The following is a 27972-nucleotide window of genomic DNA, read 5'->3' on the forward strand; positions in this document are numbered from 1 at the left end:
TATTGTTTACAAGACTTTATTCAACTGAATTCTGAATTTAATTCTATCAAATGTGGGTGTTCAGCAGTTATAGTACATGTTCACATCTGGTTCAATTACAGCCATCTAACAACCAAAAAAAATCCACAAATTTTATGTGTAATTAAATATATTCATATATAATAATGATAATATATTAGTATGCATTGTAGGAAAACATTGCAAACTATGCAATGACCATAACTAAACAACATTTACAGTTCAACTTATTAACAGGTAATAGCAGAGCCCGACAGGTCTGTGTAACAGGGGAAGAAGTCAGAATATAGTCTAAATTAGCTGGAGTATGGCTGAACTGATATAAAAGTCTTTATCCAGAACTACATTACATCAATATAAACACACTTCCAATTATGTCAGTCTTATAGTCATATCATACGCTAACTGCAACTGAGGTACCTTGATGATGTTTACCCTGTTACAAAACTCGTTCATTTCTTTAGTACCTCTCATTTTTTAGACTAAGAAATCATTTTTTATGCAGTATCTTAAAGTGGTAATATGTGACTGGTTTAATGTTAGTTTCTTCTACTTTATAATTTTTTTAGTCTGCTGCTGTGATTGATTAGAGAATGAGCCGTGCACACTTGTTAACAGGGTCACAGCAAAGGCAAGGGTCATATGTGCGACCTGAGTTGGTTGCTTGATGGAGATACTGATCAGCAAGGTTGAGATGTCGCCTTGCCCCAATGGAACTGAAATTGGTCACTGGAACAAGCAGTAAATCATTGCCTGCAATCATCTACACAGTTGCAAAGAGATGTAGGTGTGAAGTTTACTGTGTAGGTGATGGATATGAACCAACAGGCCTGTCGGGTGTGGGAAGAGGAATCGGGCACATCCCCTAGTTTGTAGTTTTAACGAAAAAGTTATATTTCCAGTCGAGAGTACTTTCAAATCTATCCAAGGCTTTCAACGAAGTACTAACTATACAAAAAGAAACTTCAATGAATTTGACTATATGTTAAGATTTTGAAGAGGGATACAAGAACCAAGTGTCAGTGAATTTACTTCTTGTTCTGTTCTTGTGCGGGGATACTGTGAACCTGTAACAGAATTCATTTGAAAAGAAAATATAGCTTTATTTCAGTAGCTTTATACTGAAAGGGGCTTTTTTCTATTTAAAGATTTTTTTTAGCATTAATTTGATTTGAAGCTGTTTTGCTGCCAGTCTCCTTGCAGATCGTGAGTGAATTCAACTTATCACAATTCATCTAAAAATAGGTGCTCAACAATGCTTGGAGAATTTATCAGAGGGGCGTAATCCTTTAATCGTGGGAGCAGAGTGTTGTATCCTGTATAATGAGAATTGAGAAAAACACCAGTGAACTTAACAAGTGTGAGATGAATATCAGTATGGAGTGAAAGCAGACAAGGGTGTGGTTATGGCACTTTGAAGGCATTTTAAGTTTTTTTTTCTCTTGTCTCTGAAAATATTGTAGTATGGAATATAATTTCCACATTTGATTGCCAAAGGCTGCAGACTTGGCTGACCTGCTTGCAAGATAGCACTAAGTATTGTGCCGGATGCAAACTGGGCTGGGGAGGAAGATTCAAACTGAAACGTTTTGGGTTAACTATGCAGCAAAAAATGTTAACAGCATAAATTGGGAGCACACCATTCTTGGCATGACCCCCAGCAATTGTCCAATATCATCAGTTTGAGATGTTGTGCCCCTTTAACAAAATTCATACTGCTTTATGCAGACCAACTGTGAAAGAATTTTGGTTGTGAAACAAATGTCCTTCATTTCAGGACGTTTGGAGCTGTTATGTAAAGAGTAGTCCATCCTTTTTTTTGTATTCTTGTTTATTTTTGAATTTGAAATCAGCATTAGGTGCAAACTTGGCAATTCCAAAATCCCAAACTGCTAGATGAGTTCCTTCACAAGTTCCTAATTTTATCCTAACATCGGTTCCTGCTCACAATCAAGCAGCACAGTCTCTCTTTATGCCTTCTTGCACTTGCCTTTCTTCTCCCTCTGTTGGAACTTTCGCAGCCTCCTTGCCCACGTGTCTCTCCATTGTATCACCAAGCTGGTTTTGTTCGCTACAACCCCATTCTGGTCAGGAGAGTCCTCATCGTTGCCCAAGAGGAGGTACTTCTTCCCTGTTTTTATTTTTGGGCATTTGCAGGCGACATCCTTTGAGCGCACCCAGAGGAATTGGTCACCGCGCCGTATCCGTTTCACCCCTTGCTTGTAGACTGATATGATATTCACTGTAAACTTCCACCACTCGCCAGCCTTCTCTGCCTTCAAGATGTGAGCCTGGACAGCTGTAATAACAGAAAGAACAGCAGAATATTTAAGCTCTCCTACACATTAAACATTGAATCAAGCAAATTATTCACACCTCAAATGCAGCTAAAGCCTTGAGCTTTAACCCCAGTTGTTTAGATGACCACCCATTATTATCATAGTAACAGCTCCCATAGTACATGGGGCAGGGAAGATGTAGCGAGTCTTGGTGCTGTGAAATAAACTTGACACGGGAAACTGATTAATGTTTGACAGAGGATATAGTAGAAACCAATTTTCACCCCCAGCCCAAGTGCAAGAAGTTTAATCTGACATGGTAGGGAATGACTCTCAATTAAAGCAACAGAATGCTGAATTGTAGAAGGAAAGGGGAGGAAACTGATCATACTTCAGACTATCTGCAATGCTGCTGCTCCAAAGGTTAAGAACTGTTAAAACTGGAAGCTAATTAGAAAGCCGAGAACAAGCGATTGTTTATATTTAAGAAAATTTACTGTGTGCTGTTGGTTGTCAAACAGTAGTTCATAATACGCTTACATTCCTTCAGCTGCACATGTGAGAACCATAAAGCAGATTTCAATGGCAGTTTGTCACTGTCCATGCACTCTGCTGCCCTGGTCATTTGCTTTTGTGTCACACATTCTTACTCTCTCTGCCTGTCGTTCAGTATTCTAAAGTCGCTTTTCTTCCCTTCTGAACAATACCAGTTAAGAGTATTGCACTCACATTGAGTTATGGCAAATGAACCTTAGTATTAAATTAAAACTTTATAAATTGCCACGCAGTGTTTCTTGTTACTATGCAACGTGTTTAGCTGTACCTTGTGACTAAATTATAACTTCATTGACTGCATAGAAGCACCAAGTGTTAAATCCGTTCTTTCCAACTGTTACAAATATTTTCTGGTTTAGCACCAGCCTGGTGAGTACTTCTACCTTGTGCCGAAAATATTCATGACATCTCAATGCTCTGTGCCTTGTTTTTAATATTCTGCTCATTTAAAGATTTTCTGAAGCAATGTATTTAAAATTCCATTTTCAAATCATTCTGATTAATTTCTGCTGACTTTGCTTCTTTTCTGGCTGCTTCTATGGAATACGTATATCAAATAACCAACAGCAATATCTTCATTAAAGAGCTGCTCTAGAGGAGTTTCAAAACCTAAGGCTGTAGAGCAGTTAATTAAAGTGGGGACTGTAACTATCCTAATTTGCTTCAGCATTCCTCTGTTTAGTGTAGCAATTCATTCGAGACCATTTCTGAAATGATGTCCGCATAACAATCAGAAACACTAATATTAAGGTTGTCACTTTTCCTTTTAAATGATGGGTGTACGGGTCGGCACGGTGGCGCAGTGGTTAACACTGCTGGCTCACGGTGCTGAGGACCCGGGTTCAATCCTGACCCCGACTCCGGGTCACTGGATGTGTGACATTTGCACGTTCTCCCCGTATCTGTGGGTCTCGCCCCCACAACCCAAAGATGTGCAGGGTAGATGGATTGGCCACGCTAAATTGCCCCTTAATTGGAAAAAACTAATTGGGTACTCTAAATTTATAATAAATGTTTTAAATGGTATACTTCATTGTACGGATTGGCTTTGCTGGTTAAACACATTAAGCACAGAAGGTAGAATTTCATATTTTCCAATAGCTACATTATCAAGCTGTAAGGATCTTTGCTTTAAGATAATTGGAATTAGACAGCCGAGAGTATGTTTACTTCTTCAAAAAAGAATAAAGGAGAAGACAAAGAAATTTGCATTGTCTTCTGTACAAACCTGCCCTAATTAAATGAAATGAAAATGAAATTAAATCGCTTATTGTCACAAGTCGGCTTCAAATAAAGTTAATGTGAAAAGCCCCTAGTCGCCACATTCCGGCACCTGTTCGGGAAGGCTGGTACGGGAATTGAACAGTGCTGCTGGCCTGACTTGGTCTGCTTTCAAAGCCAGCGATTGAGCCATGTGCTAAACCAGCCCCTTATGTCTGACATTAGAAATGTGTGGTAATAACATTAAGCACTCTTCTTGAGTAAACCAGCCAAAAATCAGTGCATCTTCCTTATTGACATCCGTGACTCCGCCCATCTGTTTGGGGAGTGGGCCAAGGTGTGTGGATACACTGCTGCCGGGCGGAGCAGCCTGATAGTCTTTTCCCAATTTCTTTTTATGTATGTTCGTATTACTGTGTATGAAGGAAATTTCCAGTCGAGGTAAAAGGTGATAGGAGCAGCTCACCCCAGCACTGAATTGAGAAGTTGGTGTTGGGGAAATCCTAGTTACAGCTAGGAAGAATGGACTGACCTAGGGGGTTAATGGTGGGAGTTTGAGATCATTCCAACTGCTTTTGTTAATTCACACCCGAATGTTTCTCTGGTGCTGTAAAAGTCTACCCCACACCAGTGTACATGCCATCCTACTGAAAGAGTCCTGTGAGCCTTTCCGCTGCTTTTAGTTATGATATGTGGCATGAAAACAGAACTGCTTCTGACTGATTCAATTGTGCCTCAGTGTTTGACTCATTGTTGTGGAAAGCAACGAGGAAGCAGCTCCTCAAACAATTGACCTTTTTCTGCTGAGAAGAAAAGGAAATCGGCCTAATGCACCAAGGAGCAGAGGAAGCTGGGAAAATGCATTTGGCAGAACTGAGCGGAAGGTAACATCTTGAAACGGCAGAATCACTATCGTTTTCTACAAATCTGTTTGGAAAGTTCATCGATCTGGAAGTATTCAGTGTCAGGGCGCAGGAATGACCAACACTGTATTCTGCTAGGAAAACAAGAATATTTCTATCGAAAGGAAGGTTTTGTTTTTAATAAACAATTTTATTGAGGCATTTTTGGCATAGTAAACAGTGTGCAAAGAATAATAGACATAGTGCAAAAACCGGCTCCGATCCCACAAGGACCCGCCTAATTAACCCCCTAATCTAAGTTACCCTAACCCCCCCCACTCTCGCTCCCCGCTGACGATTAATTTTCCACGAAGAAGTCTATAAATGGTTGCCACCTCCAGGTGAACCCTGACAGTGACCCTCTCGGAGCGAACTTAATTTTCTCCAGACCGAGAAAGCTCTCCATGTCCAATAGCCAGGCCTCCGACTTCGGGGGCTTTGAGTCCCTCCATGCCAGCAGTATTCATCGCCAGGCTACCAGGGAAGCAAAGGCCAGAACGTCAGCCTCTCTCTCCTCCTGGACTCCCGGGTCCTCCGAAACCCCAAAATTGCCACCTCTGGACTCATCACCATCCTTGTTTTCAGTATACGGACGTCCGCGAATCCCTGCCAGTACCCCCTGAGTTTTGGATATGCCCAGAACATGTGGACATGGTTCGCTGGTCCTCCCGCACATCTGACGCACCTGTCCTCTAATCCAAAGAATTTACTAAGCTGGGCCACTGTCTGTGGACGACCTTGAATTGGATCAGGTTGAGCCTAGCGCATGATGCGGTCGCGTTTACACTGCACAACGCCTCCGCTCATATGCCCTCGTCTATCTCGCCTCCGAGCTCCTCTTCCCACTTAAGTTTCAGCTCCTCGGTCTGCGTCTCCTCTGCTCCCATAAATTCTTTATATATATCCGAGACCCTCCCCCGAAAGGAAGGTTTCTAGCCATCCTTTTGAACAGTTCTTTAGGACAGCATGCTGACGTACTGGGTAGCGCTGCTGCCTCACAGCGCTGAGGTCCCAGGTTCGATCCCGGCTCTGGGTCACTGTCTGTGTGGAGTTTGCACATTCTCCCCATGTCTGCATGAGTTTCGCCCCCACAACCCAAAGATGCGCAGGATAGGTGGATTGGCCACGCTAAATTGCCCCTTAATTGGAAAAAAAATTGGGTACTGTAAATTTATTTTAAAAAACAGAACAGTTCTTTAAGCTGAGTTCTTTGGCACGTTGGAGGAAAAGGGTCTGATAAAACATGATGATGGAACCACCCATAATTCAAGCTACACGCTGAACATTTCGATTCTGGGCAGCACGGTGGCACAGTGGTAAGCATTGCTGCCTCACGGCACCGAGGTCCCAGGTTCGATCCTGGCTCTGGGACACTGTCAATGTGGAGTTTGCACATTCTCCCTGTGTTTGCGTGGGTTCGCCCCCACAACCCTAAGATGTGCAGTGTAGGTGGATTGGCCACGCTAAATTGCCCCTTAATTGTAAAAAATGAATTGGGTACTCTAAATTTATAAAAAAATAAATTTTGATTCTGATAGACCACCCCCTTCACCACACTCTCGATCACGTAGCCATTTCACAGCTATCGGGAACATTTAACGTAATTACAAATCTCGCTCTATGATTTAACTCAACAGGAAATTAATTATCAGCATTCTTGGGATTCCGAATGGGAAATATAACAAGAGTTATCTTTTAAGTTAATAGTACATTGGAATTTGATTTAAACATGTTATTGTTTCATACATGGCTAATAGCCACTTTCAGCCCCGTGAAAAATGCTAAAATCTGGATAACTTTAAGACAATATATTATTACTGTTCCAATCTGTAGTTAAGATATTTTCACATCTTACAAAGAGCTATACCTATATCGTTCTGTGGAAGGTATCAAGTTTAATGAAAGACAGAAAGAATTGGTTAACAACATTGATGAAAATGGTCAATTGCAAGTGTAAAAATGTAATGTTGAAAGGGCATCGTCAATGAAATGGGAGGACAGGCTGCAGGTGAAATTTGATGCAGAGAAGTGTGCATTGATTTATTCTCGCCTTAGAGAAGATAAGGTTGAGAGGTTACCTGCCAGAGATATTCAAAGTCATGGGCAGCTTGGATAAAGTAGACAGAGTAAAACTAAGGTAGCTGAGAAAGAAGTAATGACAACATGAGGAAAAGCTCTTTCACGTAGCAAGTGGTTAGAGCCCAGAATGCACTTCCAGAGGGTTTAGTGAATACACGGTCAACTTTCAAAAAGGAATTGGATATTATTTGAAAAGGAACAATGTGCAAAGCAATGGGGCAAAGGCAGGGGAGAGGCATGGGTGAATTGTTGCTTCAGAGCGCTGGGCCAAATGGCCTCCTCCTGTGCTTTAGCCGTTCTTTGTTCACAGCCCAGTGGGTATTGAGGGTGGCATGGGGGGGGGGGGGGGGCAGGGAGATATCAGAGTTTGTGGGGTTGAGGCGATGGAGGTGGGTGGTTCAGATTTTGGGAAGGGTTTTTTAAAAATAAATTTAGCGTACTCAATTATTTTTTCCAATTAAGGGGCAATTTAGTGTGGCCAATCCACCTATCCTGCACATCTTTTGGGTTGTGGGGGCGAAACCCATGCAGACATGGGGAGAATGTGCAAACTCCACACGGACAGTGACCCAGGGCTGGGATTCGAACCCGGGTCCTCAGCGCCGTAGGCAACAATGCTAACCACTGTGCCACCGTGCTGCCCGATTTTGGGAAGGGTTAAAAGTAGATCAGGAAAATGAGGATGTGAAGTAAGAATGAGATAAACAAAGCCAAGGAAAAAGATAAGACTAATACAATACAGATAAGATTTTGGCCAACAGACTAATGGATCAGCTGCTGACTATTGAAGAACCAAGTGAAGCAATGCATGCTGATGTCTTTTTTTCAATTCTTTCATGGGACGTGGATGTTCCTGGCTAGGCCAGCATTTGTTGCCCAATCCTATTTGTCTTCCAGAAGGTGGTTGTGAGACAACTTCTTGAACCTCTACAGTCATGTGGTGTAGGTATACCCACAGTGCTCTTAGAAAGGGAGTTCCAGAATTCTGTCTCTATGACTGTGAAAGAACAGCGATATAGTTCCAGAGCATGTGGCTTGAAGGGGAACTTGTTTGATATTAAGGTGCTGTCATGTCTAACATTTCACATTGAAGATGAGTTTTTTTTTCTTTAAAGGCCAGTCAACAACATCTCAAACGGGGCAGCACGGTGGCGCAGTGGATTAGCCCTACTGCCTCACAGTGCCAAGGTTCCAGGTTCGATCCCGACTCTGGGTCACTGTCCGTGTGGAATTTGCACATTCTCCCTGTGTTTGCGTGGGTTTCGCCCCCAAAGACCACAAACCAAAGGGGCTGGTTTAGCACACTGGGCTAAATCGCTGGCTTTTAAAGCAGACCAAGGCAGGCCAGCAACACGGTTCAATACCCGTACCAGCCTCCCCGAACAGGTGCCAGAATGTGGCGACTAGGGGCTTTTCACAGTAACTTCATTGAAACCTACTCGTGACAATAAGCGATTTTCTATTTCTATTTTCTATGTGCAGGGTAGGTGGATTGGCCACGCTAAATTGCACCTTAATTGGAAAAATGAATTGAGTTCTCTAAATTTATTTTTAAAAACATCTCAAACACTGCCTGCTTTATTGTTTCAGACATTATTCTATGCAAATATTGTATTCAAAATTAACATTGTGCTCATTAATATGCATTACTTTGAATTTACCAAGAAAATTAAGATCCAAATTATCAAGACTTATTCTGAAGGATAATTTAAAAACACGTTTGCAGAAATTCTCTTGTTTATTTCTTACCAGGAAAAGCAGCCTAATTTACATTCAGAAATCATTACATTCATTATGTTTGCAGCATTGTACCATCCAGTTTATTTCGAGTCAAGTCCTTTACTTAGCTGCTGCTTCTTGCACCTTCGGGGGGAAGGGGGGTGTCACGTGATGTGAGCGCGGGAGTTTCATGAGCTCTGGCTCTACTAATTTTCTAATTCTTTATTTTATCCTAATGCACATTCCATAATCTTTTTGGGGATCTATGTTTTGCACTGTGTCCCAGGATGATCCTGGTCAGGGTTTGGTGACGAGGAGCTGAGTTGAGTCAGACAGAATCCTCCTTTGAGGTGGTGCGACGTAACTGGGGTGAGGCCCAGCAGTTTTGCTGGTGAGTGGGCCCACGCCTCGGCAGTGCTGTTTGCATCGAGGTGATGGTTGCCATTGCGGATGCTCTCGGCTCCGTGGTGCAGGTCTTTGGTGCTCACTTTGATGAACTGTGAAGTACCCTTGGGAGAATGGTGGAAGCGCAGATGAGAATCATGGTATTTAATAGAGCAATTTTCCTGGTCGGGCCCGCCTTCATTTAGTAGAAATCCTGCTGCATGTGTATCTTCGATCCGACCGACTTGGAAAGTGGAGGCTGGACAAGGCGTGTCCGTGAGCCTGGTCTCTTGCAAGATGTGGGAGATAAGTTCGCAATTGAGTTTGAAAATTGGCTGCCATGCTTTAGCAATCTCGATTTGGAGACTGGCCGCGTCAAATTAAATGGAGCACATTGTATCCAGTCTTTGAAGCCTGGGGCTGGGTGATCTTATGTTATCCTGTTCATGATACCTGTCATGATTGTTTGAAGGTCATGTTGAATTATTTCTCTCTCCCCCCCCCCCCCCCCCCCAACCGGGTGGGGCCTAGGTTCCTAGTTGTCCAGCATTGGGACACCGACATGGCGGAGGTGAAGGTGCTTCATTCATTCGATGGAATGTTTGCACGATCCTGAGGGTTGTTTGAAGATCCTGTCACGCTTTCTAAGCAACACAAATGGTGTTATTATCCTGCAGTTCAGCAATAATCCTGGACTTTGCTCCCTTGTAATAATGCTGTTGATTTCTTGTTGTTGTCGTTTCTCCTATCAAGGTTGTTCAAGGTCTGAACATGAGGGTGGGTTGCTTTTTATCCTGTTTTAGCAGAAGCCTTATTAAGTCAGTAATGTGATATGTGGTTTGTGCATTGATATGTGGTTTGTGTCGTGTTGCTCCTGGTTTTTTATGTGCTGTAATCCTTTCAGTCATGAGAGGGGAGTGCATTTTAGACACCTCTTATCTCGTTTATAATGAAGATGAGTGGAGTCACGGGAGGTGGGGGGGGGAGGGGGGAGGGTGCGGGAGTGGAGATGGTTGCTATGGAGGTGGGTGAGAGGGTTAGTTAACTCCTCACTAGGATTGTGGATGTCCCCCAGATATAGCTAATTATTTTTTAATATAAATTTAGAGTACCCAATTAATTTTTTCTAATTAAGGGGCAATTTAGCGTGTTCAATCCACCTATTTTGCACATCTCTGGGTTGTGGGGGCAAAACCCACGCAAACACGGGGAGAATGTGCAAACTCCACACGGACAGTGACCCAGAGCCGGGATCGAACCTGGGACCTCGGCGCTGTGAGACTGCAGTGCTACCACTGCGCCACCGTGCTGCCCAGATATAGCTAATTATTTTGGATTTTTATTTTCCTTTCTTTTGTTACTTTGAATTTTGAGAATCTGTGTTTATCTCTTTTGAAGGTCCAGGAAGATCATGTATCCCGGAGAGGACTGAGTTCCTCCATATTCTTGCTTGGCGGTGGCGTATTTTAAAGTTATGTGAGTTGGGGGAAAACAAATAGGGTTGCACACCGGGGTGGAATTGGTTAATCCTTGTTCAAATTGTTGTAGTGACAGTCTGTATGCTGTGCCTCTGCATTGTTGGAACCGTTCTTCGGTTTGGGGTAGACGTGAAGGGGATGTGAGGCGCCCTCCTCCAAGTGGTCTTTTATAGCGGTTTCCTAAATGTCGTCTTTGTTGTGGTTGGGTCTTCCATGGGGAAGCAGTGCTGTCTTGTCCCCTAGTATCCTCTTTACAATGGCATACAGTGCTGGTCTGTGGGTAACGTTCCTGCGTTAGCTCAGGCGTTCCTCTGTACGGGGGTTCTTCACCCAATTATTGGGTGCCTTGACGATTCTTCTTCTCTTTGATGGTGGTGTCTCCCCGGTTGAAGCTGGTGTAATTTTTCTAGCATTAGTGGGGTTGGGGCACTGCACTGGGTGTGGTCGGTGAAGTGCAGGGCCAGAGAATGGTAGGCCTTGGTGCATGCTGCATATCCTGGGGGTACTGACTCCTGTGTGTCAGAGTGTGCTTGACAAGGCCAAGTCCGGGTCTGTAGTCGGTATCCTGTTGATCCCTCATGCTTAGGACGTGCCTTCTCGAAGGCACTTATTAGGGACTCCTGAAAGACTATTTTTTCTTTTGATGTGTTAGAATATCCTTGATTGACAGACTACTTTGGGCATGCGAGCCTGGGGATGAGCCGCGTCCTGTCCCATGGTTGATATCCTGTTGTCCTATCTTGATCTTCCACTACTTGCATTTCACTTAATTTCTCAAATTCCTGAGTTGCTTCCTCAGCTCCTTTCTTGTTGACTTTATAATTCCAATCGCCTCAGCCTAGTTGCATCCCTCTTTAGCTAATCGTGGTAGCAATTGCCTTTATTCCTCAACCTATCCTGTTGTCACAGGCGGCATGGTGGCGCAGAGATTAGCAGTGCTGCCTCTTGGCGCCGAGGACCCGGGTTTGATCCTGGCCCCAGATCACTGTCCGTGTGAAGTTTGCACATTCTCCCTGTGTCTGCGTGGGTCTCACCCCCACAACCCAAAGATGTGCAGGGTAGGTGGACTAGCCATGCTAAATTGCCCTTTAATTGGAAAAAAAAAGAATTGGGCACTTAAAAAAACATTTTTTTTTTAACTATCCTGTTGTCCATCTTCTATCTTTTTTCTTCATTCCTCCTGTATGTTTTTCCACTCCGGCATACCTTCAATGTTCTTCCATTTCCACAAAGAACTCTCCATTTGGTCAGTCCCAATGAGTAACAAACTGGCATGTTTTTAAAAATTATTTAAACTTTCTGTATCTGTGAAAGTTGGTTGCAATAACATCCTGGTTCTTGAGAAAAAGCTACCCTATGGTTTACAAAGCCACTTAAGATCCAAAAGACTGTTTCAAAGTACTTTTGCCCACTTTAACTATAACTAATGGGCAATGTTATTTATCCATTGAGCATTTGGTCCTGCTCACATGCCTCTGCCAGTAATGCAGAGTTAGTGAACTCTCTGTAGGGAAGCAGTTAAAACCTTTTGCCAGTGTGCGAAGACCAGAAACAGGATGCAAGTTGGGCTTGTATCTGATATTTGTTCACACAAGATTGGTGCTCTGTCATGCCATCAGGCCAATTTAACCAGCAGATAATTGAATATCTGATGTTGGCTAGTGATCTTGCAATGATTCAGGCACAACAATATTACCTAATCCTTTTCAAGTGTTCATACAAAGGGTTGCCATCCTGTATCTGTTTAACTCGAGCTGTGAATGCTGGAATTCGGATGAGGCAAAGAGTGAAATGAAACTGGGGACAAGACCAGCTTTGAGATTGGGTGAGTTGGCACAGCTGGAGAGAGGTATCGAGTGTGTGCATATGGTGGCACATGGTACTGAGCATGGAGTCTGAGGTATACGTTATATGTCCTGGAAGTGCATATAATATAGGGCAGCACGGTAGCATTGTGGATAGCGCAGTTGCTTCACAGCTCCAGGGTCCCAGGTTCGATTCCGGCTTGGGTCACTGTCTGTGTGGAGTCTGCACGTTCTCCCCGTGTGTGCGTGGGTTTCCTCCGGGTGCTCCGGTTTCCTCCCACAGTCCAAAGATGTGCAGGTTAGGTGGATTGGCCATGATAAATTGCCCTGGGTGTCCAAAATTGCCCTTAGTGTTGGGTGGGGTTACTGGGTTATGGGGATAGGGTGGAGGTGTTGACCTTGGGTAGAGTGCTCTTTCCAAGAGCCGGTGCAGACTCGATGGGCCGAATGGCCTCCTTCTGCACTGTAAATTCTATATATATATATATAAACCTGGGTGGATTCGAAACATGAGAGTGGATTCAAAACACTTTCAGGAAGTGTTTGCATAGCTAGAAAGGCGTCTGGAACATTTGTTGAATCACTGGAGCACGGTACAGTCTCACACCACATAGGTAAGGCACTGCCAGTGCACAAGTACAGATGGAGACCATTCAGTCCATTGTGCCTGTGCTGTCTCTTTAGCAGAGATTTCCAATTCATCCCTCTCTCCTATTCTTTCCCCACAGTGGTGCATTTTTTCCCTTCTATTGTTTATCAATTCCCTTTTGAATGGCACTATTGAATCTGCTTTCACCATGCATGTCGTTCCAAATCAACACAATATACAAAAAAAGTTTATTCGACACGTTTGGTTTTAAGTCCCAGTGCCGCTGGTTACTGATTTTTCTTCCCGCTGCCAGGGGAAAGCGGGCAGCATAATAAAAGAACCCTCCCCCCTGGCTTACTCACTGTTCCAACTTCTTCCATCGGGCAGGATATAAAAAAGTCTGAGAACACACACGAACAGATTCAAAAACAGCTTCTTCCCCGCTGTTACCAGACTCCTAAATGACTCTCTTATGGACTGATCTGATCTCTTCACACAGCTTAGTAATAATAATAATCTTCATTGTCACAAGTAGGCTTACATTGACATTGCAATGAAGTTACTGTGAAAAGCCGCTCGTCGCCACATTCCGGCGCTTGTTCGGGTACAAAGAGGGAGAATTCAGAATGTCCAAATTACCTAATAGCATGTCTTTCGGGACTTGTGAGAGGAAACTGGAAGACCTAGAGGAAACCCACACAGACTCGGGGAGAACGTGTAGACTCCACACAGACCAGCTGGGAATTGAACCTGGGACCCTGGAGCTGTGAAGCAACAGTGCTAACCACTGTGCTAGCGAAGTGAGAAGTGATACATTTTGGTAGAAAGAATACCTGTGTCTATGTATTTATACTGTGTATTTATGTATGCCCTATGTTTCTTTTTCATGCACGGAATGATCTGTCTGGACTGTCCGCAGAACAATACTTTTCACTGTACCTCGGTACACGTGACAATAAACAAATCCAAATCCTCTATTTATTCCATCAGAGCCATTCATGATTTTAAACTCTTCCATCAAATCCCATCTTAACCTACTCTACTCGAAGGAGAACAACTCCAGCTTCTCCAGTCTCTCCACAATTGGTAGTAATTTAATACATCTCTTCTACATCTTTTCCAAGGCCTTGACATCTTTCCTAACGCTTGGTGCCCAGAATTGAACAGAACACTCCAGCTGGGTGTTTAGTGTAGTTTTCTTTGTACTCTATTTCTCCAATAATATAGCCAAGGCTCCCTTAAACATTTTTGACAGCCTTCTCAACCTGTCCTGTCACGTTAAAAGATTAGTTTACAAATAAAACGCAGGTGTCTCAGTTCTTAACCTGATTTAAAATGTTACCATTTGGTTTATATTACTTGTCTTCATTCTTCCTACCAAAATGTATCACTTCTTACTTCGCTGCATTAAATTTAATCTACCCTGCGTCAGCCCATTGTACCAACTAATGTCCTTGTGAACTCTGTTACTATCCTCTTCATTGTTTGCTACATTTACATTTTATATCATTGCAAATTTTTTAATTATTGTCTGTATACGCCAGTTCAGTTTATTTTTCTTAATATATATCAGTAAGAGAAATGGTCCACACGCCAGCCTCTGAGGAATACCACTGTATGCTTCACTCACTCCCATCTGAAAAATAACCATTCACCACTAGCACATGGAGCACACCAGAATGACAGGGAGTGGGATAGCTTGATCTTGGTTTCGGACAATGCTCGACACAACATCGAGGGCCGAAGGGCCTGTTCTGTGCTGTACTGTTCTATGTTCTATATACCCTCTCTGTTTTATTCTTTAGCTTTTGTATCCATGTTGAAACTGTCCCTTTAATCCCATGAGTTTTAATTTTGCTAACAGGCTTATTATATGTGGTACCCTTTGGAAGCCTGTATACACAACATCAACCACCCTACCCTTATCAACCCTGTCCATTACTTCATGAAACAACTCAATCAAGTTAGTCAAACACAATTTAGTTTCAACAAATCAGTGCTGACGGTCATTTATCAGCCCATCGTTTTCCAAATTCTAATTACTTTTGCCACAGATGATTGTCTCCCAAAATTCCTCATCACTGCTGCCAGGCTGATTGACTTGTATTAGCTGGATATATTGTATCCCTAGTAGAACATTGCAATTGCAATCCTTCAATCCTCTGCTTCAGTCATTGCACCTGCACCTCCCAAAAAGCAACATTCGAGGTTTGTGGTTAAAATCTCTGCAATTTCCTCCCTGACTTCCCTCAGGAAACTAGAAAGCTTCCCATTTGGACCAAATTACTTTTCTACTTTGAGGACTACCAACCCTTCGGTATACCCTCTATTTTTATCCTGTCCAATGTTGCTCCTGCCTCCTTCTCAACTGCTGCATGCATAGAATAGAATCAACAATGCAGAAAAAGGCCATTCAGCCCATCGGGTTCGCACCAGCCCTTGGAAAGCGCACCCTACTTAAGCCCCACAGCTCCACCCGATCCCTCTTTATCCCCGTAACCCAGTAACCCTACCTAACTTTTTTGGACACTAAGGGCAATTTAGCATGGCCAATCCACCTAACCTGCACGTCTTTGGACTGTGGGAGGAAACCAGAACACCTGGATAAAACCCACGCACACATGGGGAGAACGTGCAGACTCCACATCGACAATGACCCAAGCCAGGAATCAAACCTGGGACCCTGGAGCTGTGAAGCAACTGTGCTAACCACTATGCTATCATGCTGCCCTCTTCTCCAGTGAAGACAGATGCAAAGTACTCATTCCAACTCATTGTTCAATTTTGCCTCCCAATGTTTGATTCCTTTTCACCTGGGCCAGATCCTTTATCGACTCATTGGAGGAGTTGGGCCTCCTCCAGTTAAGTATTTTTAAGTTTTCTTGTTTTTGATGTCCTTCCATCTGAGAGAGATGATGGGAAGGCAGCCTCAGAAGTTTGGTGAGGTCAGTTGCACTCCCTTAGATAGCTGAACAAGCTGGTTCTGGAAAGGCAAAGTCGTGCCAAGTAGGGAATTTGTTCCTTGCCAGTGGTTCAGAATACTCTGTGCTGACTTATGCTGACACCTTGGTTCCAGGTTTGGTGTCTGCTTTGGAGCGACTGAAACCCCACATTGTCGTGTTGGCGGATTCCTGCCCAGAGCTAATATCACCGTTTACATTATCATCAGTTGGAGTTTCTCATTTATCGTGATTGATGCTGAGGCGTTCTTTTTTTAAATTCTTTTTATAAATTTAGTGTACCCAATTCATTTTTTCCAATTAAGGGGCAATTTAGCATGGCCAATCCATCTACCCTGCACATCTTTGGGTTGTGGGGGTGAAACCCACGCAAACACGGGGAGAATGTGTAAACTCCACACGGAAAGTGACCCAGAGCCGGGATCAAACTTGGGACCTCGGTGCCGTGAGACTGCAGTGCTATCCACTATGCCACCATGCTGCCCGTGAGGGTGTTCGTTTCCTAATATCCTTGGATCAGAGCTTTGGGCACCCTCTGGATCTGTTCTCTTGGCACAGGCTACCTCCCACAAAGCATATCTTTGGGGTTGTGGGTATCCTCCATCCAAGTCAGCAAAGCCTTCTTTGCTTGATCTAGAACTAGCAAGCTTGACATGAAAGGACAGCTTCATTGATGACTTTTTCTTTCCATGTGAGTGTGATGCTGAGGATGTGTCATAGACACAGGGAGGATGTTTATCCTTCTCTTATGTGAAAATTGGTGATATAATGATGACTGTTCCCCAAATGCTAACTCATTGAAACACCCTCCACTTGCCTCAATTTCTTCTGCAAAACAAGTTCCAGCACTGCTTTCCTCCTCACTGGGTTGTAAACACACAAATCAAGAATTTGTCTTGTATGCATTTCAGGAATTCCTGCCCGTCTTTGCCCTTTACACTGTTACTATCCCAGTCTAGTCTAATGAAGTCCCCCATTGACGAAAACGCTGCCAAACAAAGGCAGTTTCAATCACCCTCAGTTATCTTCTAGTCTTTCCACTGAAGTGACCTTAAGCTTTGTTTTATTGTCTCTGTTTGAATGCCTTTAGCTGCCCACGGAAGGGTTTTAGCCACAGGCTAGTATAAACTAAGCACTGCATTACAAAGGGGATCTCTCAGAACTGAGCGCAGCATTAGAAATGAGCTTTATGCAGAAAACAGTGCATTACAAAGGAACGTTTTACTTAAACCCTGCTTCTACCTTTATTTCCTTTGAATCACCTTCCGTTTGGGTCAGGACCCCTAAATTTTATACAGATTGTTGCTCCAGGAGGTATTAAATTATCTGTTCAACATATCCACAGAACTTCAATTACATCTGAAATTAACAGGACTTTTTTTTAATCAACTTTGTTGCATTCAATAAATCTGAAGGGTAGTGCCACAAAAGTACTCTGAAATCTGATCATATTAAATAAAACCACTTTGATTATAGCTGTACAATTGCCATGATTATCTTGCATTTTCACAACAAATGCAAAGTTTTATTGGAAGTGAAAATAATCTCCAAGTTAATTTTTTTGCTGGTAGATGTAATCGCAGCAGATCGGTATAATCTGAAAGTCAATAAGTTTCAGATTTCAGCTGTGGTCCTTCATTAGAACTATTTAACCTGTCCCATTGCTTAATGCATTGATGAACCGTATGGTGTACTACTCAGCTATAGAGTCCAGGGTTTATCCCTGATCTATAGGTCTTGAATTGTTTTTGGTCAAGGGAACAGAAATTCGATGTGCAGACTCGGTGGAATGGCCATGCTAAATTGCCCCTTAATTGGAAAAAATGAATTGGGTACTTAAAAATTTTTTTTTAATGGGAACAGAAATTCAATCACATTTCCTGGCCCTGATTAGACTGATGATTCCAGCAGGAAAGTATAAGTGCGTTTGTGGACAATAAGCTCCGCCTTGGTCATTATATGGTTGATCTGACTGCCAAACTTACGATCATAAGAATATAATAAATAGGAACAAGAGTAGACCATATGGCCCCTCAAGCCTTCTCTGCCATTCAGTAGGACCTTGGTTTATTTTCTATACCTCAATTCCACCTTTCCCCCCCACTCCCGTGTTTCCCTGAGAAATTAAAAATCTATCAGTCTCAGCCTTGAATGTACTCAACAATGGAGAATCCCCAGCTCGCTGCGGTAGACAATTCCAAGGATTAACAACCCTCCATTTGAAGAAATGTCTGCTCATTTTAGTGCTAAGTGATCAACCTCTCCTTCTGAGGCTATGTCACTGTCTTCTAGATTCCCCAGCCTGGAGAAACAGCCGCTCGACACCTACCCTGTGAGGTCCCTTCAAATTCTTGAATGTTTCAATGAGATCACCTCTCATTCTTTCAACCTTCTGAGAGTAAAACCCTAACTTATTCAGGCCCTCGGCAATAAAGGCCAACTTCCAAGTTTCCTTCCCAATTGCTTGCTGTACCATCTTGCTAACTTACTGTCTTTCTTGTGTGACTGTACCCAAATGTGTCTCAGAACACTGTTTACAAGTTTCATGCCTTTTTAAAAATATTCTGTTTCTAGTATTAATACCAAAGTGAATAACCTCACAATTCCTACAGTGCAAAAGGAGAACATTCAGCCTATCGAGTCAGCACCATCCTTGGAAAGAGCAAATACCTAGGCCCACGCCCCCACCCTAACCCCGTAACCTAACCTTTTTTGGATACTGAAGGGCAGATTAGCATAACCAATCCACCTAAGCTGCACATCTTTGGACTGTGGGTGGAAACCGGAGCACCCGGAGGAAACCCACTCTGATAGGGAGAAAGTGCAAACTCCACACAGACAGTCATCCGAGGCCGAAAATGAAGCGGATCCCTGATGCTGTGAGGCAACAGTGTGAACCACTGTGCCACCGTGCTGCCCCCACGTGATACTCCCATTTGCCACTTTGCTGCCTACTCACTTATCCTGTCCATATCTCTTTGCAGCAACCTTCTGTCCTCCTCCAGACCTTGGATTTCTACTTAACTTTGTATCATCAGCAAATGTAGATACATTACTCTCCGTCTTTTCATTTAAGTAATTGATATAGATTGTAAATAGCTGAGCCTCCAACACTAATCCTGCATAGCATGGCAACCTGAAAATGTCCATTTATCCTTACTCTCTGCTCCTTTCATGAACCAATCCTCCATCTATTAAGTGCATTGTTTTCTTAAAAATAAATTTAGAGTACCCAATTCATTTTTTCAAATTAAGGGGCAATTTAGCATGGCCAATCCACCTACTCTGTACATTTTTGGGTTGTGGGGGTGAAACCCACGCAGACATGGGGAGAATGTGCAAACTCCACACAGACAGTGATCCAGAGGCAGGAACGAACCTGGGATCTCAGCGCCGTGAGGCAGCAGTGCTAACGACTTAAGTGCATTGTTAAGGCTTTCTTAATAATAGATTGAAACAAATAACGACATTCTCCTGATGACTGATGTCAGGCTAACTGATCTATAATTCCCTATTTTCTCACACCCTCCCTTTAATCAAAATTGGAAGCTTCTTAGTTAGTGGAATTCAGCTACACGTTAAATAAAATTGGGGGAGTTTTACTTTTTGTCTGAGGAGCTGGGAGAGAAGCTCAGAATCATGGAGTGGGCACTAGTTTCTCAAACACAGAGACAGGGAATCAGTAAAAATGAATTCGCTGAAACTTGGCGAGTTCAGTTATCCTTCAGGGCGGCATTGGAGGAGAGATTGGGAAAGAGTCGCTCTTTTCAATTGTTCAGCAGTTCTTTCCAAGTTATTTGCCAGGCTTTTGGACTGAAGTTTATTATTTGTTGAATTGCATCATTTTTTAAACATGCAACAGGAAAATTGAAAATGCGAGCAATTAAACACAAAAAACGACAAATGTTGAAAACACACAGCAAGTCAAGTAGCCTCGGTGGAGGGAACAGACTGATGTTGGGTGGGGTTTACTTTTAAAGCTGAAAAATATTGCGGACACACCTATAAATACAATCTTTTTAAAAAATGAATTTAGAGTACCCAATTATTTCTTTCCAATTAGCATGGCCAACCCTCCGAACCTCACGTCTTTGGGTTGTGGGGTTGAAACCCACACAGACAGTGAATGTGTAAACTCCACACAGACAGTGACCCAGGGCTGGGATCAAACCCGGATCCTCAGCGCCATAGGCAGCCGTGCTAACCACTGCGCCACCGTGCCACCTACCTATAAATACAATCATCGGTACATAATCATATATATCACATAGTTGGATAGATACACGTATAACAAATAGGAGAAAATCAGATAACCCCAGACAATCATAATGAGGAATGGTGTAACAGATCATCTCCACCAAGTGCAGGACAACAGTATAAAAATGTTAAAGAAATAGTGAGAATATTACAGAGGAATGGCATTTTAGAATGGACAGAGAAAAGGAAAGACCAAATACGCCAAAAGAAATAGAATTACATTTTAACCGTTTATGGGTTATTGGGCGGGAGTAAAGATTGGGGTCTTAAAATAATGTACACAAATAGCAGGAGCAAGAAGATGTTTCTGTGATGTGGGAAAGTGGACAGCTCTTTTAGAGATCTGACAAAGGTGCAAAGGTCCAAATGCCTGCCTTTGATGCTGTGAATTCCTATGAACAACGATGCAGCCAGAAGTGCACTGGGAAGCATTGTACCTCGACAGCGACACCACTATGTTTTCTTAAAACCACAGATTGAGCCAGTAATGCTGGTATGGAATCAGCAAGATTTCAATAAGAATCAGCTCAATTTGGCGTAAAGTATTAAAATTAGCATTCATCCACCAAACATCCCAAGGATACTTTGTAATAATTACCACAATTTAGGGGAACACTTTTAACTTTTCAGAGGAACACACTGAGGCTTGTGATACTAGGAAGGTGAAAAAATTTGGGCTACGTTCTGACCTGTACTATCCGGATCTGTAACTGGGAAAATCTGACGCTTATATTCCGCTCTACAGTGTGTAATCTATGAGGCAGCTACTAGACTGCCCACTTGCCTCTTTCAGCAGGGGAGAGACATGCCCTGTAACAGACATCAACCCAGTTTATTGGCAGAAAAGCTTTCACTGTAATCCAAAAAGCCCTCCTGATGATCACAAGCAAAGTGGATTAGTTTAAGCCGTGGCAGTCAAAACCTAACTGAGCTGATTGGAGGAAATTGCCTGTAATTTGTAATTGAGGGGAGCTGCTAAAGTGAGCAGCAGGAGCCCTTGTACAGCCATGTGACACATCTACATTTCAGCAATACCCCCTGAGGAGGCAGAAAATCAAATGAGTCACAGCTTTCACTGAATTCCTGTTGGATGCTTAGTGACTTGTGAAGATACCAATCATCAGCAAGGCTTGGCCCTTACCCAATCGACCATTGCCTTTCTTGTGAGAGACTTTGTAGAAGTTTTGACAGATTATATAAATATATAGGACTCCACTAATTTACTTGCATCTGTAAAGAATGGAGCAAAGTCTTTGAGAATCGTCAGAGACATTCTGCCTTTCTATAAAGTGACTTAAATTGTAGATCTCCAATCACCCTTTTTTTGAATTTTATGACAGTTTGAATTGCAGAATTCTAACTTGTCTATCTCTTGTATAGGTAAGTAACACATACATCTTATGTGGCAAGTTCAGAAAATATATCAATGTGCGTATATTTTTTAGCACTGAAAGGATTCCCATTTACCATTTTTTTTCAGTCAGTGTTACAGCTGGCCTTGTGATTCTCGGGTGAGTGTTGAAATAATGAGGTCCGATGGCAATGGGCTGCTGTTCATTTCAAGAATATCATTCGACACAGACACAATGCATTCAATGTTGCCATTTAAGTTGATACACTTAATTGAATCAAAATTATCAGCAAAGTCTGATCTCTGTGAAATGTGGCTTTTATAGACTGTGCTCTTATTTACTGCAGATGTACATAGTTATCTATAGGCATCCACATCCCAAGGATAATTTGTAATAATTATCACGATTTAGAGGAACACTTTTAACTTTTCACATGGGAAAGAAGTATTTCTGTAAGTACATCCAGAAGAGAAGTTTAGCTTTGCCGATTTCAAGTATTTTCACTTTCTATTGTATAATTACATGCATGAAAGTTGCTCAGTGCAAATTTAGTTGCAAAATAAAGATTTCATCCTATGAGATGCATGTATTTGCTCATTTTAAGTGATAATCACTTGAGTTATCAGCCCCTTCCTTATGACTATATACATCTTTTGTTTTATATTCACTACTCCAGTGTTTTTCTTGTATCACAAACATACCTTTTTAAAAACTGAAATGCAATTACTTGCAGCACTGAGAACCCGTGCAAAAACCTTTGTATTCTGTACGAGTAAGAGCGGCACGATGGCACAGTGGTTAGCACTGTTGTCTCACGGCACCAAGGATCCGGGTTTGATCCCGGTCCCAGGTCACTGTCCATGTGGAGTTTCTCCCTGCGTCTGCGTGGGTCTCACCCCCACAATCCAAAGATGTGCAGGGTAGGTGGATTGGCCAGGCTAAAAATTGCCCTTAATTAGAAAAGTATTAAAAATATATTCTGTATGAGTTCCTTTTTGGTCTTCTCCATAAATAAGTGACTATTAATTTCAGAATGATCTTAATGTTAGCTCCAAATCTTGTTGGGAAGTTGTTATTCTTTATAACTTCCAATCTCTATGAGTTAAGCTATTCTAAACCTAAAACATTTTTATATTGATATTTGAAGTTTTGAAATTCTTCTGAGCTCCACCAGTCAGCATGCCAAAGCTGAGTAGGAATACTCTGTGGGCTAAAAATTAAATCCAAGGTTAGTCATTCAAGCAGTCCACTGTAGTTTCATGAGATTGTTGGGGACATGGCTTTTGCCAGGATACAGCTGGTGACTAATAAATTGCAGCAACAATGTTGGATCATTATTCCTGTATGGATGCAATTATCTGTCATGGATGTGAAGCACACTTAACCCACAATGACAGCTTGACAAATTCAAAAGAATGACCATAATTTAACCCATACATTGAATTGAACTAGTTTATTTGAGTTCAAGAACTGATTTCCAAGCAGTGATGGAGAGAGGAATTTTAAACCTCAAAATTGGCAGGATTTTCGTCAGGTCAGGTAAGTCCTTTTTGTAACTGAAGACCGCATTCAATCTACCTCAAACCTGCCCAATTTCAATTTTAGCAGAGGCAGGATGGAAGGGACTGCCAACTGATTTTCTGCCATGGGGTCAGTACCCTATTTAAATATTTAAATATAGCGACATGCCTCCGATTTTCTCTCTTTCACGTTTAACCTGACAACTAAAGGAAGGCGAGGACTGTTATGTGGAAGAGGTAAGCGCTATTACAGAACTGCTTGTGGACCAGGAGGAGTAGAAGTGCTCCCTCCACTCCCTCTTCAACTTAAGCTGCTTCTCTTCCCATGATCGGACTTCCCTCAGGATCACTGGCCACCGTGCAATCTGACCTCACTGCAGTGATCACTGACTCCTTCCCCATGATCACAGACCCCATGAACACCAAATCGTCCCCCCCACCACACAGTATCATCGAGCCCCTTTTGCAATCGGTTCCAACCCTGTGATTATCAGCTTCCCCTGCAATTAAAGATCTCTCTCATGATTGAATTGCCTCATGAATGGAACCGTCCATCCCCAGTGATCACTCCCACAGTCGTTGTTCCTAATATGCCTCCAACCCTCCAAGGTAATCCCCCTACCACCACCAATGCTATGGGACACACTGTACCCAGACCCTCCCCTGATTTGCGAACTGTACCATTACAGCAGGATAGCCCCCAGCTCCACTGCTGCAACATCTTCTGGAGTGTTTCCCACCCTACAGAGAGACTTGCCTGGCAATCAGCTCCACAGCATTCAGAGAATCCAGACTTCCAGATCACTCCCCAGCAACCCGTCCTCCCTGCTTTCCCCCCCCCCCCTCCTGCACCGCCATGCCCCTTTGAAATCCCACCCCAGTGACGATCTAGGCCAAAACCTCAAGATTATATATGAATTAATATCTTCAATCACTGAGATTTATCAAATTATCTCAATTAAATAGTGCAGAAGTGGAGGCTATGTGACACAAATGGGTCAGACAGTGGCCTTGTGTCTCTGCCATATAGGTCTTAATTAGATCCAGACTAACAAGATGAAAGTCTCTTCAGTGTCTGGGCTGTAAATGAGGTGAATTTAGACAATCTCGCAGCCTATTTCCTAGTTGATGTAGTGAAATGGCTGAGTTTGATTCCAAATTAGAAATCTCACTCAAAGGGTCATAAGTTTGGTCTTGGAAAACCTATACTCTAGCTCTGTGGGGAATGCTCTTCTGAGACTACAATTGAGCTACATTGTCGAGGTGAGGTAGGTGGTAAGTTTATACAGCATCTGAATACTACACCTGACCCAAAGATGTTTGATGTTGACCCTGGGCTCCTAAAATGGAAAGCATGAGCTTTGTTGCTCACACATCTTCACAAAAGTAAAATGACACTGTGGTCATCTGATTAATCCCCAATCATTCATCAGTTTCCGTGTGAGCCTGCTGTTAACATCCTGTTATCTCTTTTAGTGTGACTTTCTACCTCTAGCAATTGTTCCCCACAACATCACATCCCTTTAGCAGCTCCTTGTTCATGTTTGTATCTGAAAATGTGCTTTCTCTAGGACAAAAATGTTCTTGCATCTAAGAATGGTGCACTTCAATTTTCAGTCAAGTGTAAATGTTTACAGCTCCCTTTGAACTGCCAGTGGAATCAGGTACAAACCTGCAGCAGCCAAACTAAGAATGCTCTTTTCTATGTGGTTCCTGTATAAGATTTAACATTTCTCTCTGGGGGAGACAGTGTATAAAAGTGAAACACAATCATTGTCATTTCTCACCTATGGCCATCAGGTTGGAGCTTGCAAGGATCCACTGAAAATTGTAGGTCAGTTTACTTAATATTCCCCACATTCCTGAAGAAACACTGGGAAGAAGAGGCAACCCGAAGACAGACTGAATAAAAGGATAGATCGAAGGGCAAAGCTGTTTTCTAATCCACCCTTAGTTTGAGTTGTTACTACACAACTTCTGTCACGATTACAAAACCCGTTTGCCTACCAAATAGGCAAACCAGGGGCTGGTTTAGCTCACTGGGCTAAATCGTTGGCTTTTAAAGCAGACCAAGCAGGCCAGCAGCACGGTTCGATTCCCGTACCAACCTCCCCAGACAGGCGCCGGAATGTGGCGACCAGGGGCTTTTCACAGTAACTTCATTGAAGCCTACTCGTGACAATAAGCGATTTTCATTTCATTTCATTTCATTTTCATTTCAAATATATACAATATATAGCAGAAACTAAAATTGAAGAGCATTTGCAAATGTCTCAACCTTGGAATGCTCTTCAGTTTTGATTTTGGAACAGCGCCAAAAGTCTTGCATCAATCTCCTGGAACTTATACCCAATCGCTCTATTGCCATTCACCTCAGCATACTCTTGAAGTTTCCTGCTGCACTGTATCTTTTGAAAGGGCATATGTTAACACTTAACAGTTTCAAAGCCAGGAGTATCTATGTGGGGGATGGGGGTGACAATACTGCATTTCCCCTAATATTCCTGTCTGCAATTAAGATTTATAGTAACGTGCTCAGTATTACACTGAATTATGTACACAGACTCCAAGCTATAGCGAATCACAATGTGGCTGCATCACAGCAATCCAATATGGTCATCTTTCACATACTGTATTGTTTTATATCATTAGCTACCAAACACAGTGTGCCAGCTTGTTTAATGGTAGGCCCATTAGGATTACTTTAGAATGGTTCACTTCAGAATTTGCTTTACTGGAATTGAAATATCATTTAGAAAAAGTTATTTCTGTATGCAAGTTTGAGAGGAGATGCCTTTGCCAATTTAATGGAAATTGCATACAACTTGATTCTAAAGAGTTTTTTTTAATAAATTTAGATTACCCAATTATTTTTTCCAATTAAGGGGCAATTTAGCGTGGCCAATCCACCTAATCTGCACATTTTTGGTTTGTGGGGGCGAAACCCACGCAGACACGGGGAGAATGTGCAAACTCCACACGGACAGTGACCCAGAGCCGGGATCGAACCTGGGACCTCAGCGCCGTGAGGCGGTTGTGCTAACCACTAGGCCACCGTGCTGCCCCTTGATTCTCAAGAGTAAAGAATTATTTGAATTTGAACTTCCATATTGATGTGCACATCTCTCTTGACTGTGAGGCAACGAAAACCATGGTCAAGTTTTTCCAATCGCATTGCCAACGATAACCCATTAAAATGAATGGACTGCTGTCGGCTTTATGATTGGAAAACGTAGGCTAATAGTTATATAACTTTTAGTTTCGACATTGGTAAAATTTGGATAAACCGTTTGAATATCATCTCAAGTGGCTTGTTTATTTTCTGATCCACCAATTTCCTGCACTGATGGCATTGACTCCTTACTACGGTATGGTTCTGTATGCATCCGTCACACTCCGCTACTTTACTCAAGTGACTATTCCTCATTCAATGATTGTTCACAGATTATTGGACTGCAAGGGCATGTTCGACTGGGGAATGAAACCTGGGGCGGGATTCTCTGACCCCCGCGGCGGTCGGCGGGCCCCCCGCAGCGATTCTCCGGCCCGCGATGGGCCGAAGTCCCGCTGCTGACAAGCCTCTCCCGCCGGTGTGGATTAAACCACCTCTCTTACTGGTGGGATTGGCGGCGCGGGCGGGAGCCAGGGTCCTGGGGCGGGGCGGGGCGATCTGACCCCGGGGGGGTGCCCCCACGGTGGCCTGGCCCGTGATCGGGGCCCACCGATCGGCGGGCGGGCCTGTGCCATGGGGCACTCTTTTTCTTCCACCTTCGCCATGGTCTTCACCATGGCGGAGTCGGAAGAGACCCCCTCCCCAGCGTATGCGCGGTATGACGTCAGCAGCCGCCGACGCTCCGGCGCATGTGCGGACTTACCCCGGCCGGCGAAGTCCTTTCGGCCCCAGTTGGCGTGGCGCCAAAGGCCGTTCACGCCAGCCGGCGGAGTGGGAACCACTCCGCCACGGGCCTAGCCCCTCAATGTGAGTGCTTGGCCCCTAAAGGTGCGGAGACTTCCGCACCTTTGGGGTGGCCTGACGCCGGAGTGGTTCACGCCACTCCAACACGCAGGGACCCCCCCCCCCCCGCCCCGCCGGGTAGGGGAGAATCACGGCCTTGGACTGCATGGTCCAGCTACTCACTGGATAAACTTGCAAAATCATCAAAGGATCTGAAGAGGCCAATTTTTAAGCACAGCTCTATACCGCACCTCTCAAATGTAAAGTCTGGTTATAAATTGTGGTCTGTAAACTCAGTGTGGTCTGTAAGATTAGTGGTCTCAGTTGATTCTTGCTTTATTCACTATGCATAAGCATTTGTAGGTTTGTGGTGATATCACAATGTTACACACCGATCAAAAATTTGTTGCATTAACATTTGTATTTGCTTTAATCGTACCGGAAGGCAAACGGCAAGAGCAAATCTAAAAAGCCCGATTTCAGGGTTTTTTTCTCATTACTTCCGTTAACCATTTGATGACTGGAAGAGTTTACTGCTTTGACAATTCAAAGCATATAGAGTATGCTCTATACTCTACATGAGCATACTTTATTCAGTGCAGTCTTGCAACATACAATTGTTTAATACCTAGAAATGTGCCTGATGTCGTGAGGAAGATAAAGTGGAGTTGGAGTAACAGCAGCAACGTTCAGCTGGGGTTGAAGGGTTAGCTATTCGAACTGGCTTCCCCATGGACATCCCATCAACCAACCGGCTTTTGGCCTTTCTCTTCCATTTGATTTGAATTTGTGATGTGACAAGGGATCCAAAATAAGTCTGACCAGCTTCTAGCTGGATGCTTTTAAAACATTTCTTCGCAAACTAATAAGGGATTAAATTAAACTGTGCAATTTCTGTA

At 43.1% G+C, this 27972-nt stretch overlaps 1 protein-coding gene across 3 annotated transcripts in view; it reads right to left on the bottom strand.

The window, feature by feature from the left end:
* Positions 1-27972, bottom strand: part of ntn1a (netrin 1a) — a 250868-nt gene continuing 222896 nt past the window's right edge. For all 3 annotated transcript variants that reach the window (XM_038777495.1, XM_038777496.1, XM_038777494.1), the window contains exon 7: positions 1-2317. In XM_038777495.1, coding sequence (XP_038633423.1) covers positions 1989-2317 — 329 coding nt within the window. In that variant the 3' untranslated portion in view covers positions 1-1988. The remainder of the gene's footprint in view (positions 2318-27972) is intronic.

This window comes from Scyliorhinus canicula, chromosome 18, assembly GCF_902713615.1.
Source record: "Scyliorhinus canicula chromosome 18, sScyCan1.1, whole genome shotgun sequence".
In the NCBI taxonomy this organism is placed as follows: domain Eukaryota; kingdom Metazoa; phylum Chordata; class Chondrichthyes; order Carcharhiniformes; family Scyliorhinidae; genus Scyliorhinus; species Scyliorhinus canicula.